This window comes from Pseudonaja textilis, chromosome 2, assembly GCF_049901715.1.
Source record: "Pseudonaja textilis isolate UNSWEBS1 chromosome 2, rPseTex1.2, whole genome shotgun sequence".
Taxonomy (NCBI): Eukaryota; Metazoa; Chordata; class Lepidosauria; order Squamata; family Elapidae; genus Pseudonaja; species Pseudonaja textilis.
In genome coordinates this window covers 55,625,668-55,641,895 of record NC_141991.1, presented here as the reverse complement: position 1 = coordinate 55,641,895, position 16,228 = coordinate 55,625,668, and the positions used below count along the sequence as shown (strand labels likewise).

The following is a 16,228-nucleotide window of genomic DNA, read 5'->3' as shown; positions in this document are numbered from 1 at the left end:
CCCTATGGGAGGGGCCATTCATTGTCCACCTGTGGCTTTACTCTGCAGTCGACCCTTGTTCCTTAGCTGTTCCTTTCTTCTGGCAGTTCTGTGTATGCACACACTGGGAACAGGCTCCAGATGTCCTTCTGCCTCACTGATGTCCGACTCCAAAGGCAGCTGATACTGTCAGACGGCCCCGGCTCCATCTCTGCTCCGATGCAGAGCACTGGTCAGAGCTTTCCCCAGACTCCAGGACTGGTCCATGTTCCTCCCCAACCTCCTAATTGTCCGAATCTGGCTGCTGGCGAGCCACAACAATATGTATGTACGTACACACACACACACACATACACACACACACAAATCTTTTAAACTCTTACCCTACCAGGATGTTAATTCTTTTACGGTCACAGTGAACTTTATAAACAAACCAATCTTAAATCATCATACTATTTAGAGGCACACTTTACACGCTTATTTGTCCAAGAGATCCTGTCAGCACTATGTATACCTGTTGGGGCAAGACCTTTAACTCAGAGAAAATAGAGGTGTCTTTAGTCATTCAGAAACAGGACTTGGGGGATAAGGTCCATCCTAGTTGGAATAATAATTCGCTCATCTGAAAGGAGAGATCTGCAACTTGGGGTGCTCCCAAATCCTTATTTTTACTGGATCCAGAGTATATGAAATCTTTGAAGAATAACATTAACAGCTAAGTACCACTTGTGACTCTTCCTGAGCTGGTTGAATTTGACAAGTTCCTCACATTTTAAATAGGTGCCATCTTTATTCCTAAAATTTTGAAAAATATCTAGAATGTCTCGAGTAAAAAGGTTGACACAGTTCAGTATTACTAATTACTAGGAATTGATTACACAGCTACCTTATTTTAAAGCTGTAAATGGCTTGCAGGCTACCTGAACCATTAAGGTTTATCTTTTTGTTGCTATTGGGTTCTGATGGAGAAATCTTTCTAAGGGCGCACTACTGACCCATCTTGTTCCCACCTGATAAAATGCAGAGTTCACCTCTTGCCAGATGTGGCATTTAGATAAAAGAAGAAACTTTTTTTTTTTATTAGGCCTTTAACTGTTAAGCAATTTTAGTTTGAATTTTAATTTGTTTTTAAGTTTTTTACAGTTAATTTTGTAAAAATGTGGGCTAGAAATTGAGTCAAATAAAAATATTAACTTACTGCTCCTCTTTCTTGTTTCAAACTATCTCATCTAATGAAGCAATCAAAAGTGCCTAAATTTCAAATTTTCTAAAATAGAAAATTTAGAATGTATATGGATAAATGGCCGGTGTATACAACCATAATCATTAAAAAGGGGGGAAAGTCACACATTCATTATATAATATGGTATAATCATGATTTAATCACAATTAAATCCAAGCAATGTCCTGAGCACAACCCAACAATGAAGATCCTCAGCTCTCCCATTGCTTAACTGACAAGACATTAAATTCAGTAAGTGCTGAAAACAAAGGCCAAATATGTTAGTGAAAGAGTTAAGGACATAATAACTAAAGGAAAACCTCTGTAGTGCCCCCCCACCCTTCCCTTGGTGTCTTAACCATGTACTCATTAGTGGTTAATCCAGGACTAAGTATAATGTATAATGATCATGGTTAATTTACAAGCAAATTTGAATGGTATGAAGCTATAACTAATTTCTTAAAAAGTCAGAACTGATAAAATCAAAAACAGATGTAGAATGTCATAAATGAAATGTTTCTAAGTCAATGGAATGTATGATCTGTCTTTTGAATATTTTAACATATTAATACGATTGTGTATAAAAACAATTGTAAGGTTGAAACCATTAAAAGAATGTTAAAATATGCCTGACACATGACCTTGACTATGTTCAAAATGGTCTTGCTGCATTCATGAGAAAGCAAATAGATGTTATAACCCCTAACCCTGATTAACACCTTATTCCTAAAATTGCCAGGTTCACAAAATTTGATTACAAGGATGATACTAGAATTATAATCCCGAGTTGCTTATTTCAAAGGCAATTATTAGGTTTTGATTTTAGAGTCAGTTCTTAATTGCTTCAGTAGCAAAACCACAGAAAAGAGTAGGAATTAGCAGAATAGGAGAAGGAATTATCTTATGTTCTTCGTTCAAATTAAATTTAGGGTTAAGATACTAGAACTCTGTCAGGAGCAGCCTCACTGATTGAATTCATTTCTGTGACTGTCTGAAATGATTTCCAGTGAAGCTTATTTGTTATTCTAGGTATTTTTGTATGCAAAAGTGAAAAGGAGTATATTTTTCATTTCACGTGGGATGATACAACAGTTTTAAAATGATTGTTGTAATGAAGTCCAACAACAAAAAATGAGACACTGGATATAAATATTTCAAAATAAAGAACTGTACATAAACTGTATATAAACCTTGAATATCAAATTTGAAGGGTCATATCATAAACCAATACCTCCACATAGTGTACATAACACTGTCTACAAAGAATAGCGTTGACTGAGGAACTATTATACCATATAAAAAGGTATCTAATTTGTCTGTAAGAATTCTAAAACCCATATTAATGCAGGCCATGTTACAGGTTAGAAAACTGTTTACAAGGTTTTGAATTTTTTAGTAGTTGCTATGCTATAGAGGCAACAAAGAGAAAAGTGGGAGGACAGCCTGAATGACACCAAAGCCAAAGAACATAGCAGTTGATAAATAGATGGCATATGAGTGATATTTTACAATTGCCATAGTTGGCTCTAGATAGAAAAGGGATTATTTCAACAACTTGGACTATTTTTGGACCACCATGATGAAGGAAACAACCAACCAACCAAGCAACCAACCAATATACAAATAAAGACCATTTGTTTATTCAAAACTGTCTAAGAAGATAACAGAGATGCTGCTCAAGTATAAATGCAATGCTAGCAGAAGACTTTCTAGAGACAGAAGATCCGACTGTGCACTAAAATTTTCAGCCACACACTACAGTGTGATTATTTATAATAATCCCAAAATTTCTGTTACTAAGCAAGACAGCTATTAAGTGAATTTTGCCCCATTTTATCACCCTTCTTGCCACAGATGTTAAGTGAATCACTGCAGTTGTTAAGTTAGTAACCGAGTTAAGTGAATGTGGCTGTCATGCCCCCAATGGAGACTGACTCTAAGGGAGAGGAGGAACAGCTGACAGAAAGTGGAAGTGTGGCTCCAGAGGTTGTGGAGGAGGCTGGGGAAGGGCAGAGGCCGGCTGATCAGTCAGAGGAGGATCTAGGCCCATCCCCTATCCATCCTAGGGCACATAGGGAGGAGAGGATAAGGAAGAGACGTGGTCTCCTTGGGAGGAGAGGGCCTTGATCCTCTTCATGGACTACAGGTGTGACAACTGAATAAGAGTTTGGACCTGCACACTGGCATGCAAACATCTCTAGTTTATAGTTCCTCTCTTGAGTTTGGCATCCTTGCCAGTGTGTATTATCTGTGGACATCCTCCAGCCCTTATCTTGCCTGGTTTGTGTTACTTTTTTCCTTCTACATGTAACTGTGTGGGAGTTTTTTTTGTCCTCAGTCAAAGATATTCGGAGCTTGGAAGCAAACTGAAGGAATAAAAGGGGCTTCACCTGTTTTCTGTGATTGTGTTTGTTTTGTATCCTATCCTGGATCATCACACTGGCTTTTGCATTAACTTTGCTTGTCAGAAGGTTGCAAAAGATGATCACATGACCCTGGGACACTGCAACTGTCATGAGTCCATTGCCAAGCATCTGAATTTTGATCGTGTGACCATGGGGGTGTTGCAATGGTTTTAAGTGTGAAAAACGGTCATAAGTCACTTTTTTCAATACCATTGTAACTTTGGTTACTAAATAAACTGTTGTAACTCAAGGACTATCTCTACATGGCTTCCTTCTATACCATCAACAAACAATTATCTGAAGCATTAATTCAGTTTCTACCTGCATGTACAGGTTGTCAAATAGGACTAGTGACCACTGGGCTCCTTGCTCCCATTTCCCATTTTGCTGAAATTCTGAGGTTGCTTTTTTTTTTTAAAAAAGGCGCACTTGACAAGCATTGCCAGTTTTCACTTCTTGTCTAAATGATTGAAAGAAAGGAAAACTATGTATTTTTCCCCCATTGGAACAGCAACAGAGAGGGCTGATGCAAAATCATGAAAACCACATATCCTCAATGACTAATCTACAGAAAGGAAAGCAATTGGATCTTGCTTTCCCAGTACAAAGTGTGTGTGTGTGTGTGGGGGGGGGGTGTTTAAAGGCAGAGGAATCTATCATTTGGGGTCTGTGATAAACAACTGCTGGGCAAAGAACTGGCTGTTGCCGAATTGAAGAATGGACTTAAATCCAGACAGCAGTTATTTCTTCTCCATCCAACTAGGCACAGAAGACAAGCTCCTTGAGTCTATTAGTACAGTACAGTCATTAATCCCATTTTTCGGTTGTTCCATATCCATCAGTCTAAAAAAAGGTGATGTATTTCCATTTTTCTCAACCATTTCAAAATCAAAACAAAAGCAGCACTTCATTGTTTCATTTTTGCAATAGTGTTATACATCTGTTTTGCCATTGAATTGAAGCAATGCCACCATATGTCAAACTAAGAAATCGCTGCCACTATGTGTTTGTGGTGGAGATTACAAGCCTCTTGAGCGCTGAATTCATATTACAATGTGAATTTTCCAGACGCTGCCACTTAAATCAGTCCCTGAGCTAGGATATCTCGAATATCTGTGAGGCAAGCAAACACTTGCGGAGCAAAACCGTATGAGTCTATGCAACCCAATGTCTCCAGAATGAATCAAATTTCTCTGTAAATTAAGCCAGCATTTGTGTTTTGAAATTAAAAGCCTTTGCCACTTATGCCAGTCTTCCTCTGCTAATTATACAGGCCTTTGTGATATGAAATCGCAGGCTTCTTGGAGTCACAAAGCTCGATTATTTCCTAACAGTGGGGACAATTAACCAGTGGAACAGCTTGCCTTCTTCAGATGTTGTGGGTCCTGCATCACTGGAGAACAGATTGACAATTAAGAAGAGATTGGACAAGCATTTGTCCAGAATAGTATACATAAATATCACACTACTAACTAGAGCATACAAAACATTTGCTAGACCAATACTTGAATACAGCTCATCAGTCTGGAACCCGCATTACGTATCTGATATTAATTCAGTTGAAAAAGTCCAGAAGTATTTCACAAGAAGAGTCCTCCACTCCTCTACTCTTGCAGAATACCTTATGCCACCAGACTCGAAATTCTAGACCTAGAAAACGTAGAACTCGGCCGCCTTCGGTCCGATCTAAGTATAGTATATAAAATCATACATTGCAATGTCCTACCTGTCAATGAATACTTCAGCTTCAACCATAACAATACAAGAGCACACAATAGATACAAACTCAAGGTTAATCGCACCAAACTTGATTGCAGGAAATACGACTTCAGCAACAGAGTGGTCAATGTCTGGAATATTCTACCTGACTCTGTGGTTTCTTCCCCAAACCCCAAAACTTTAACCTTGGACTTTCTACTATTGACCTCACCCCTTTCCTAAGAGGTCTGTAGGAGGCGTGCATGAGCACACCAATGTGCCTACCGTCCCTGTCCTGTTTCTTTTTATTTTTCTTATATGTATCCCTTTCATGTATTCATAACTATGTTTATACTTATACCTGTTATCTTATAATCGCTTGACAAAATAAATAAAATAAAAAATAAAATAGAAAAGGGTCTCCTGCTTGAGCAGGGGGCTGGACTAGAAGACCTCCAAGGTCCCTTCCAGCTCTATTCCATTCTGATGTTGTTCTGATTCTGCTACTTAAAGGGAAGAAACCCAAAGTCCACGAACTGAGAGTTCATCCTTTCCCGAGCTATGATCCACGCTAAGCTCAATCCCTGGCCACGCCCTCTCTGTTTATAACCGTCCCGGCCACGCCTCTCTGATTTTTCACCCGCCCCCTTCGGAGGCAGAGCATCTTTCCTGGCGTCCCCGAGCGGGAAGCTCCGCCCCGCGTCCTCCTGATTCTGCTGCGCCGCTGCGTGCTGCCTCCTCCGCCTGCTCCTCCCCTTCCTGCCCCATGCCAAGGGCTTTTTGCCACTGGAGCCGAGGCGCGTTTCTCGGGATACTTCCCCTTCCCGGGCGGAGTTGGGGAGGGATAACCGGCGGTTTCCGGGAAAACTCACTCGGAGGCAGCTTGGCCCTGGCTTTCAGCTGGTAGCTCCCGATGATAAATGATGGCCAGCAGCGGCAGTGGTGAATCGCGACACCCCGCGGAGGGTGGGCGTCCCAATCTGCAGTTTGTTCCCTTCAGTAGCGCGCTGGACGCAGGTTTCTGGCATGAGCTCACTCAGAAAAAACTCAATGAATACAAACTGGACGAGTCTCCGAAACCGATCAGAGGCTATTACTATAATGGCAAGTAGACCGTAAAACAGTTTTCCTTCTTAGAGGGGTCTTGTCGTTCGAGAGACGCGTCCTGCTTGTGTGAACTGGGGAGAGTTCAGGTTAGGTTCAGCCTACCGCTGGCCCGTCCGTCCCAATTCCCCGTGAACTCCAAGGGACTTGATATCTGAATAAACAAGCCTGGCTGGATTTTTTTTTTTTAAACCGCATCCATGTCCACTATACTGAATATTGGCCGGGGATATCCCTGCCTAGCAGCTTCTGTTTTTGCTTAAAGATCTACTCGTTCGACCTTCAGTTGAGTGGGTACTACTGGTCGGGGATGAGAAGATTGCCACTGGCCAGTTGTAGCTGGAACCCTGTTCCCATGACAGTCTGAAAGGCTATCATTCACATAAAAGGCTAAAGGTTAAAGAACATAGAGAACTAGTAAAAAGGTACCTGTTTCAACACTCCCAAGTACTTTACTTAAACATGTATGATTCAGTTAGTGGGTACCTCTAGGAACACTACCTTCCAAGGCTAGTTAAGTATAAGTTAAGTGTTGCAGCATGAATATTATGAAGTAGGTCATATGAGACACTGTGTCACAATCGGTTCTCCAAGCTGAAGAGCTAGATTGCTCAAGAAGAAAGTTAATGGTGAAGGCAAATTTTCTTTCTAAAATTTGCTCTTGTCCCTTCATAGAAGGATGCCAAAAACTAAAATATTATGCTTCCCCCATCCCCAAAAAGGAGTTAAGACAAAAGACTTCCCAACTTCTCTGTTATGTGGCTGTGTTTTGACGTGTGTATAAATGGAGGAAAAGTTCTTTGTGAAAACAGAATAAGAGGGACATTTTTCTCACATTGTCCTTTGTACAATGCTTCCTGTTATGAAATGGAAAAACAGTTATGAAACTACCACAAGAGGAAAGAACATCTGGCCTATTCAGTCATCGACCAAGAATATGACAGATCATCATAAATCTGTCTTCACAGAATATTATATTTTATAGAGATGTTTTGGATTGTATAATTGTCACTATTTTAATAACCTGTTTGTTTATTTTTTCCTCCCTCTGCTAGGGGATCCTCCTGGAATGCCAGCACGTTTAACCCTTGAATTTAGTGCTTTTGATATGTAAGTAATAAATTCTTTATCTTAAAATAGTTATTAGGATGCAAAAGCTGATTCTTCGCATTGTAATCATTAGGCTATAAACCAAGATTCGTATATTAGAATCATGACTCTAAGGGCAGTGCTTCAGGATGCCAGCACAAATGTCTACTTTATGCTAATGAGGAGGTAGAAATGAATAAGCACAATACACACATTGAGCTTTGTTTAAATGAACCAAGAATCACCAGCAGTCTTCACTTACTATTCTGGACAAATAAGGTTTTTACTTGGCATAATAATTGTGATGGTTATTTCTATCAGAGTCAGATACAAGAACTGTCAATGGTGCAGATATATTAGGTAGGACTGTGTTTGGAGTGATGCCAGTTAATGAGACATTGAACATGCAATGTTTCTAAAGGAAGCTTTTACTTCACTATACAGCAGCTCATGAATAGCTTATAACAATTTGTTTTGGATCTTGTGGTGGGGATCAGGTCTCTGAACATTTTAACTATTTGGGGAATAAATCAGTAGTGTACAATTGCTTCCAAAGGCCAGTTTGATAACACTAAGGAACCTGGAGACTTCCAAGAACTAGGAAAAAAGAGTATGAAGGAGCAATCCTCAAAAGAAGCCTGAAGATTGAAAGTTAAAAAGTCTCGTGGTTGAAAAATGGGACAGATCCAGAAGGAAAAATATGAACCATATGAAAGCTTGACTTGGGCTAGATTGAAACAATTCATCAGAGTTTTTTTGGCAGGAGCATGGGATGTTGGCCATTGTCTTCTTCCAGATGTCTTTCAACTACTCAATCCTTCCAAAGCCCTGGGATTCCATAGTTCTCTTAATCCAGCTAGGCCCAACTCTGCTTAGCTTTTGCATACAGGTGCTGCCACTTACTGAAGAACAGGGTACTTAAATGAATAACAGAAATATAGGAAAAATAGAAAACTTAAGTGAAGGAGAGATTAAGATTTGGTAAACAGAATAAAGGAGTAAATACGGAATTTGTAGAACAATATTTCTGTTACAAGATGTTGTAACTTTTAGCATAACATGGTCATTCCAGTGTCAGGTAAGCAGGATTGTATGAACCTGTGCTTTCTTCTTACAGCAAATGTAGAGTTTTAGAGGCTAAGCACCATTGACAGATAAAATATTTGCTGTTTATTTGCAAAAGACTCACGGGCCTGTTTTCCTGCTTAGGGTGAAGTAATGGTTCTACGAAACAGATAATTAAACGTCAAGACTATGCATGTTCCTCTGTTCAGGGTCCTAATTGGCTTCCTTTTTACACTTTCCATTACTCGGATGTTTGTCATCTTTTCTTTTGTAGCCGAGGTCCACGCAAAGGCACAATACAACCGATGAAACTGATGTTGAGATGACACAGTATACATGGGCTGACCTACATTACTGTCTAAAATATCATTTTTTTCATTTCATTCTTACTTTTAAATTGTTAGTAAAGTATGTGCTAACTACCAATGATTTTGATTTGTTAAGACTATGGTAAATGCCATATACATTTTAAGATTGTTTCTTTTCCCTCCAGGAATGGCCCAACACCAGCACATTGTTGCCCTGCTATTGGAATGCTGTATAACACCAATACATTGGAATCCTTCAAATCCTGTGATAAAAAGCTGCTCCTTGAACAAGCAGCAACTGAGGTGAGGTAAAATGGGAATGAGTTCCCCAAACCTGAAGCATGGATGAGAAACAATGCATGGGCCAAACATTGTGAATAACGTATTGTTTTATGAACAATACAATTCTACTGAATTGCATCAAATATAGCCCCCAAATTCATATGCATTGTATTTCAGACTTCGATCTCACTTATTTCAAAAATGGAGCGCTTATATTTCAGCATAAAATTGTCTAATATATTATTTGGAAGGTCCTATCTTACTACAGATCAAACAGTGTTCCAGGGTTTATTGCACTTTTTTTTTTCAGTCTGCAGAATTTGTAAGCTAAAAAAAAAACAATTCTGAAACCCCCAATTGAGAAGTAAAGCTCAAATGAAAAATTGTGCATGGATGAACCCCTTCCCCTAATTCCTTGTGGAACTTTATCATTCCATATTACACTGTTTGAGAAATGGAGAAACTGAACAATTACAATTTTTGTAAATGAATAGTCAAGTAAGGGGAGGAGGACAAGATGAAAAATCTCAAAATCACAAATCTCCATTTTGGCTTAACTTACTTGTTTGTCATATTCCTTAAGGTTTTTTTAAAAACAAAAAAGCAAAACTAATTAGTAATGGATGAGGGCTGTAGCCTTTTAGATCCAGTCGAAGTATAGAACCCAACAGACATCAACCTTAGTTTTGCTGATTATGGCTGGCACTTCAGTAATATGTCATAGAAGACAGAATGCTATAGATGTTTATTTGAGACAAGGCTCCTAGACTGAGCTTTGAATTTTGAAGTGCTCATATCCAAAATATCATCAGTTCATTAGAGTTTTCATTAACTCATTAGAGTAATCTCAGTTTTATGGCTTCTCAGCTGTAGCATTGACTAGATGTGCATAAATATTTGAAACTACTTAAAAAATAGAAGGCAGCAATTTTAAAATATGATATTCAAATGTACATCGTTGTGTTGTAGAGGACTATAAATAAGACCAGTCATTTATTTGTTGTTTCCCAGGAAGCTTTCCAAGTGTTCAGAGTAAAGTTTAATCTGGGGGCCTTCTGTCTACAAAATATGTTTGTTGTTGATCTTGTCTTCCTTTACAGAAATTGTTGTATAAATCAGTGAATTATTTAGTGATTTGATAATAGTGAAATCAGTGGAATCTTTGTGTTTATTAATTATTTGCCATTTTATAATTATACTTGCACACTAGTTTACAATGAAGATTAAGCCAAATTAAATTTTGTTACAATAAATCCATAAAATATATAATATATTTTGTTCAACAGATGTGAATTTATTCACTAGTATCCTGGATGATTCTATTTTTTTTCTCTCCCCATAGATATGGGATGCAATAACATCGGGGAATGCCATTAAAAATCCTGTTTTATTGAACAAATTTCTTCTTTTAACATTTGCGGTAAGTTAAATTGTACAAAAAAAGACACCAAATGCTCCATAGTTATAAACAACACTAATATAGTTATGATTGTATCCCAGTTAATGGAGTGTGTACATCTACAAAGTCCAATCTGTTGGAAAATTTACATTTGTTTTTGTTTAACAACCCTAATTGGGATAAGCAACACTGAGTGAAACACCTTCTAAGTGGAAAATCTCATGACTAGGACTGTGCTTTCCACCTGGAAATAAACAGGATTAATCAGTTTCACATCTTTGACTTTTGTTTGCCTCCTTGTCACTTCTCTGTCCTTTGGATTATTTGAGTGCTTATTTTCTGTCTTGTACACATCAGAAGCCATATGATCATACCACAGTTAGGCAAACAGGTTATTTTCTTGAAATCCCATTCTTTCCAATCTCTGCAAGAGTGAGGGACAGAAAAAAGCAAGTGATTTTTCTAGGCAGTCTCTTCTTTTCTCAATATTATCACATTGCTTTCAATGTATAGAAGAGAAAACAACCTATTCTCTTGAAATCTCTTTTTCTCCAATCTCTGCTCTGGAAAGGGAGAGGAGAAATAATGCCCCCCCCCAACAGGTCTGGTACGGCAGGGGTCCCCAACCACCGGTCCCCAGACTGGTACCGGTCCGTGGAACAATTTCTACCAGGCCGCTGGTTTGCTGGGCGCCGCCATCTTGTTTTGATGAAAAAGTACTTCCGGTGAGCTTTTCCAGGTAGAAAGCGGCGTTTGGGTGCTGAAAGAATCCTCGCGCCTTAGTTTCATCGAGGGGGGGGGGCGGCTTCAAACAAAACTAAGGCGCAAGGATTCTTTCAGCACGCATGGCAAGGTGAGCCGAGCGACCGTCCGAAAGCCGTCCCGAAGCCCATCAACACAGGTACAAAGGAGGAGTTGAAGGTGGCAGGGAGAAGCAGGGGACGGCTGACTGGCCGGTCGCTCGGCTTGCCTTGCCATGCGTGCTGATGCTGGTACCAGGCCGTGGATGATTTTGTGATGCCGGTACCGGGCCGCGGCACAAAAAAGGTTGGGGGCCACTGTGGTACGGGACACTGTGTACTGATCATAATAGCGATCACATGACTAATAGATGCTATGAAAGTCATAAATGGGCTGTAAAAGTATGTTTTCAGCACTGTTGTAACTTTGGACAGTTGCTTACTGAATGGTGGGTAAATGAGGACTATTGTATACCATTTCTCACACTATTGTCTGATAGTATTTTGTAAATGAGGAGTAAGGGAGAGAGTATGCGTAAGAAAAAATGTGTATGAGATAGGTCGTATACTAACAAGACATGCCATTCTGAAGATTAAAGGTATGTGATAAATGATCGAAGAATGTTCTCATGGCCGTCTGACAAGCCATGTGAACATTTTAAAGAGATGGTGGAGAAGATTCGCAAGGCTGAGAACTCCATAAGTTTGAACCGATCTCTTGAGATTATATTGAAGTATTTGGACTCATTTGGGATGATGGTTAAGAAACTGGGAGTCACTTCTGATGCTGAAAGAAGTCTATTTTCCTTTTACTTGAAGTGTAAGAATTCGGTCAAATTACTCTTTCCAGGTTAATACCAACTCTAAAGTATTTATATAATTTCTCCCTTAGGATCTAAAGAGATACCGTTTCTATTACTGGTTTTGTTATCCTGCACTGTATGTCCCAGAAGGTATCCCTTTGGTTAAACAGCCAGTGCCTCTGAATACAAAGTTCTCTCCAGCTCAGGTAATTAAAAACATCACACAGATATAGTAGCCTAGCACACACAGTACTTTTCATAACACAGAACAAAACAAAAAATCATTACATCTTTACTAAGCACAAACATAGTAAATAGTGTTTTATGGATTTTTATATCCACTTCTGTCTGGATGAAATGGGGAGTCACTTTTCGAAACTCTTCATTATCTCAGTGACTGACAGGGTTGGAGAATGGTAACTCAGAAAAGGCTTTTTCAGGAGAGGTATCTCCATTACGAGGCTGTATCCTAACAAAATTTGCTATGCAAACACTTTTCTTCCACTTCAGTGAACTGTTATTTCTGGTTGTTTTTTTCCTGGAAGAAATGTTTAACAGAAATTGTGGTCTTTGTCCCCATTGGGGATTGTAAACATAATCTTTTTTTTTTTTTTTATCACAATGTCTTGTGAGATTTTTATTGCTATTTGTTTTTCGTGTTCTCTGTTTTTGCTCTGTTGCTCATAAAGGTAGGGTGTAAAGGTATAAAATGGGTTTCTGTCCCTAAACTCAGTACCGTTGAAATTTGCAAAATTCTTAATAGCTCAGAATGTCACTGTTATCTGATCAAAGTCTCCTTGAATTGGGAGTAACAGACTCGACCCGATATCTACCTCAAGATATTGGTAAATAAAATTTGAGATAAAATTAAAATATTAATTTCTTAAAGAACCTGACCAGGTGTGAGTAAAAGCCAAAAGGAATAATCTGTGTCTAAGCTATAAATGTGATAGTATCTACAATTACATAAAATTAGAAAACAGTAGCTGTACATAGAAAGTTGGACCATAAGGAAGGCTGAGCGCCAAAGAATGAGGCCTTCAAACTATGGTGCTGGAGAAGACTCCTGCGAGTCTCTTGGACTGCAAGGCGATCAAACCAGTCAGTCCTAGAGGAGATTGACCCTGACTGCTCTTTAGAAGGTCTGATCCTGAAGATGAAACTTTGGCCACTTAATGAGAAGGAAAGACTCACTGGAGAAGAGCCTAATGATGGGAAAAATTGAGGGCAATAGAAGAAGGGACAATAGAATGAGGTGGCTGGATGGAGTCACTGAAGCAGTCGCTGTGAGCTTAAATGGACTCCAGAAGATGGTAGAGGACAGGAAGGCCTGGAGGAACGTTGTCCATGGGGTTGTGATGGGTTGGACACGACTTTGTGACTGACAACAACAGCAACAAGCTGGACATAGGCTAGGTTTGAGTGATTGCCAAACTCTTGAGCTGTAAAGAAGACTTCTTCCTTTCCCCTGTTTTTGGTGTTGGCACCCACTGTGCATTATGTGGTATCTCAAGAACTGCCGACATGGAGAAGGAGAAGCCTGTACGCATGGGACAGTTCTTTTTTTATTGAATCCTAACTACAAAATCATTTCCAGTGTGAAAATAGGATTTTCTCTCACAAGACTTGTAAACCTGCAGCCATTTGACCATTTGTGAGGATTTTATAACGCACATGTAATACAGTGGTTCTGTAGAATTTATTTTCTTAAAAAAGGTTAATGTTACTTAATGCTATAAGAAGTAACTGATTTAAGGTGGTAGTTCAAAATCTGGGGTAATATAAATTAAATAATAGAATTGATAATTAATAGTTGGGATTGCAGATTGGTCACCCAATCTTAAGTGCCACAAAAGGCTAGTTGCTTGCTTGACCTCACTACACAAGGCAGGGCTGATTTTTTTTCTCATCCATTTTTTGTGGGGAGGGGGCTCTAGAAGAAAGAGTTATTTTCTCATTCTTAAATTCCCCGCTCCCCCTTAAAAAAACCTGGTTGCCATTTTTCAAGGGTTTCGGATTCTTTAAAGGGTAAGGATAGTAGTGGATGGCATCACATCTCAATCTTAAATAAAATAAATGTTAAAATCTTCCAAAATTCAGTAATGTCATTCATCCTGGGCTGCAAATGCAGCTTGTGTTTGATACAAATTGAACAGGAGTTGGCAAGAGCATAGGTGGTTGGCATAAGGGAAATGAGATGGCATTAAATCTTTTAGCCTGTTTTGAAAAAAAAAATCTTTCTGCATACATTTTTTTAAATTTTTATTTTATTGCCTTGCTCTGCTTCTGGTATTAGTGAATGCTGTGAATTCTGTTTATTGGGTTCACCCTCAGCTTCAGGCTATATGATTCACATCATGGGCTCCAGAATTGGAGCTCTCCTTGACTACAAAGGTATGGCCTTCTTCCCTTCAGAGTAATAGAGATGGATATGAGGAAAATGGCCTCCCTCTTGTCCTATAACTAAATGCTGGGAACTACATTGGATAAATGGAGGTGGGCCTGTTACTTCCAAGGGCTTTTCTAAAATTGGAGCACCCATAGATCCATATGAGCAGCTCACAAGGTTTTTGATTGTATCTGCTTCTAGATAGTCTGAATAGTTAAACTCTGTTCACTATTCTCAGTACTTATTAGATGAATAAGATAGACCCAAATGAGAAACAGACACAATTCAGACCTAAAGATACTTCTATTAGTAGTAACCAATTTTGCAAATGTGAATATGGTTCCCTTGCTTCCATTATTTATTTTCATGAGAATTAAGAGGAGGGGAAGTGCCTGAGGTGTTTTCCTTACCCACTTTCTTCGCCTGCTCTTAAGCATTGTTTATCTGATTGTTGCTTTGGCAGTGGGTCTGCACTCTGTCCATCAAGGCCACTCTCTTTAGTCATCACAGTACTGGAAATCATCTCCTAAATGGGATTTAATATGCAAAATATTACTACAGTTTGCTAATTAGGTTTGGCATATTGGAAGATTCAGATGATCTCCTAGGAGCTGAACTTTGGCAACATCTGAAAGAATGAATGTTGTGAGCCTCTGCAATGCTGCTTCATTTGCCTTAACTCAGGCTTGTCCAACCTGCGGCCCAAGGGCCGCATGCGGCCCAGGTCACCTTGTAATGCGGCCCAGTGCCCACCCCAACCTTTGTGCCAGAGCCAGTGAGGAGGAGGAGGAGAAGCAGGCGCGAGGCAGGGCGAGGCGAGCCCCAGGCCAAGGAGCAACAGAAAAAGCAGGCGCCGTCAGAGTGCCACCTCCTGCTGTTGCCACCACCGCCATCGCCGCCGCTTCTGCCCCCGCCGCTTCTGGCCCCGCTGCCACTTCTGCCCCTGCCGTCGCTGCCGTTTCTGCCCCCGCCGCCTCCGCTTCTGCCCCCGCCACCATTGCTGCTTCTGCCCCCACCGCTGCTGCTGCTTCTGCCTTCCAGTCCTGCCTCATCCAGCCGGGCCATTTGCAGAAGGAGAGGTAGGCGCGAGGCGGGCGAGCTTTCTCCCCCCACCCCCGCAAAATTTGGCCGGAAAATAAACCATGATAAAAAAACAGTGAAAAAAAAACTGTGATAAAAAATAAATAATTTTTAATAAATAATTAATAATAAAAACATCTCACTAACTTCATTTCCAAATAAATTTAATATGTTAACTATGTTTTCTATGGTTTTTTTGGATGATCAGGTATTGTTACTGTTATTTTATTTTATGTGCGGCCCAAATCAAATTTTCATCTTCTAATGTGGCCCAGGGAAGGTGAAAGGTTGGACACCCCTGCCTTAACTTATTCTGTAGCTTTAAGGCTGTTTCCTGTTTAAGGCCAATATCAGCTCTGATACTGATATTAATAAACCCACCAGGGGAGATGGTGGTCTTGAAGTAGCCAACTGCTTCTTGCCATCCAATCACTTTCATCTTAATGATTTTTAAAAATACTTTGTGTTGGCTTTTGGTTTTTTTTATTCTGAACTGCAATGAATGTTATTTCCTTTGCATTTTTTTGCTTATTTGTTGCCATTTTTTCAGTTAACTTCTTTTTAAAATTATTACTAGTAGGTTAAATTGATTTTTAGCCTCTTGGAGTTCTATAAGTGGACAAATGCAGGAATATTTCACTATAAAGAAAACTGAGTTGATTGTC

General features: G+C 39.5%; 2 protein-coding genes across 5 annotated transcripts in view; both read left to right on the top strand.

The window, feature by feature from the left end:
- CNBP (CCHC-type zinc finger nucleic acid binding protein) overlaps positions 1–16,228 on the top strand; it is a 549,700-nt gene that overhangs the window by 113,979 nt on the left and 419,493 nt on the right. The window lies entirely within an intron of this gene.
- The window catches only part of ATG7 (autophagy related 7), a 100,665-nt gene continuing 90,499 nt past the window's right edge, over positions 6,063–16,228 (top strand). Inside the window, exons 1-5 of one of the 3 annotated variants that reach the window (XM_026724386.2) lie at positions 6,063–6,408; positions 7,464–7,518; positions 9,056–9,173; positions 10,495–10,572; positions 12,184–12,300. In XM_026724386.2, coding sequence (XP_026580171.1) covers positions 6,225–6,408; positions 7,464–7,518; positions 9,056–9,173; positions 10,495–10,572; positions 12,184–12,300 — 552 coding nt within the window. In that variant the 5' untranslated portion in view covers positions 6,063–6,224. Of the gene's footprint in view, positions 6,834–7,463; positions 7,519–9,055; positions 9,174–10,494; positions 10,573–12,183; positions 12,301–16,228 lie in introns of all 3 variants that reach the window. The other 2 variants (XM_087923941.1, XM_026724394.2) reach the window with 2 other exon arrangements.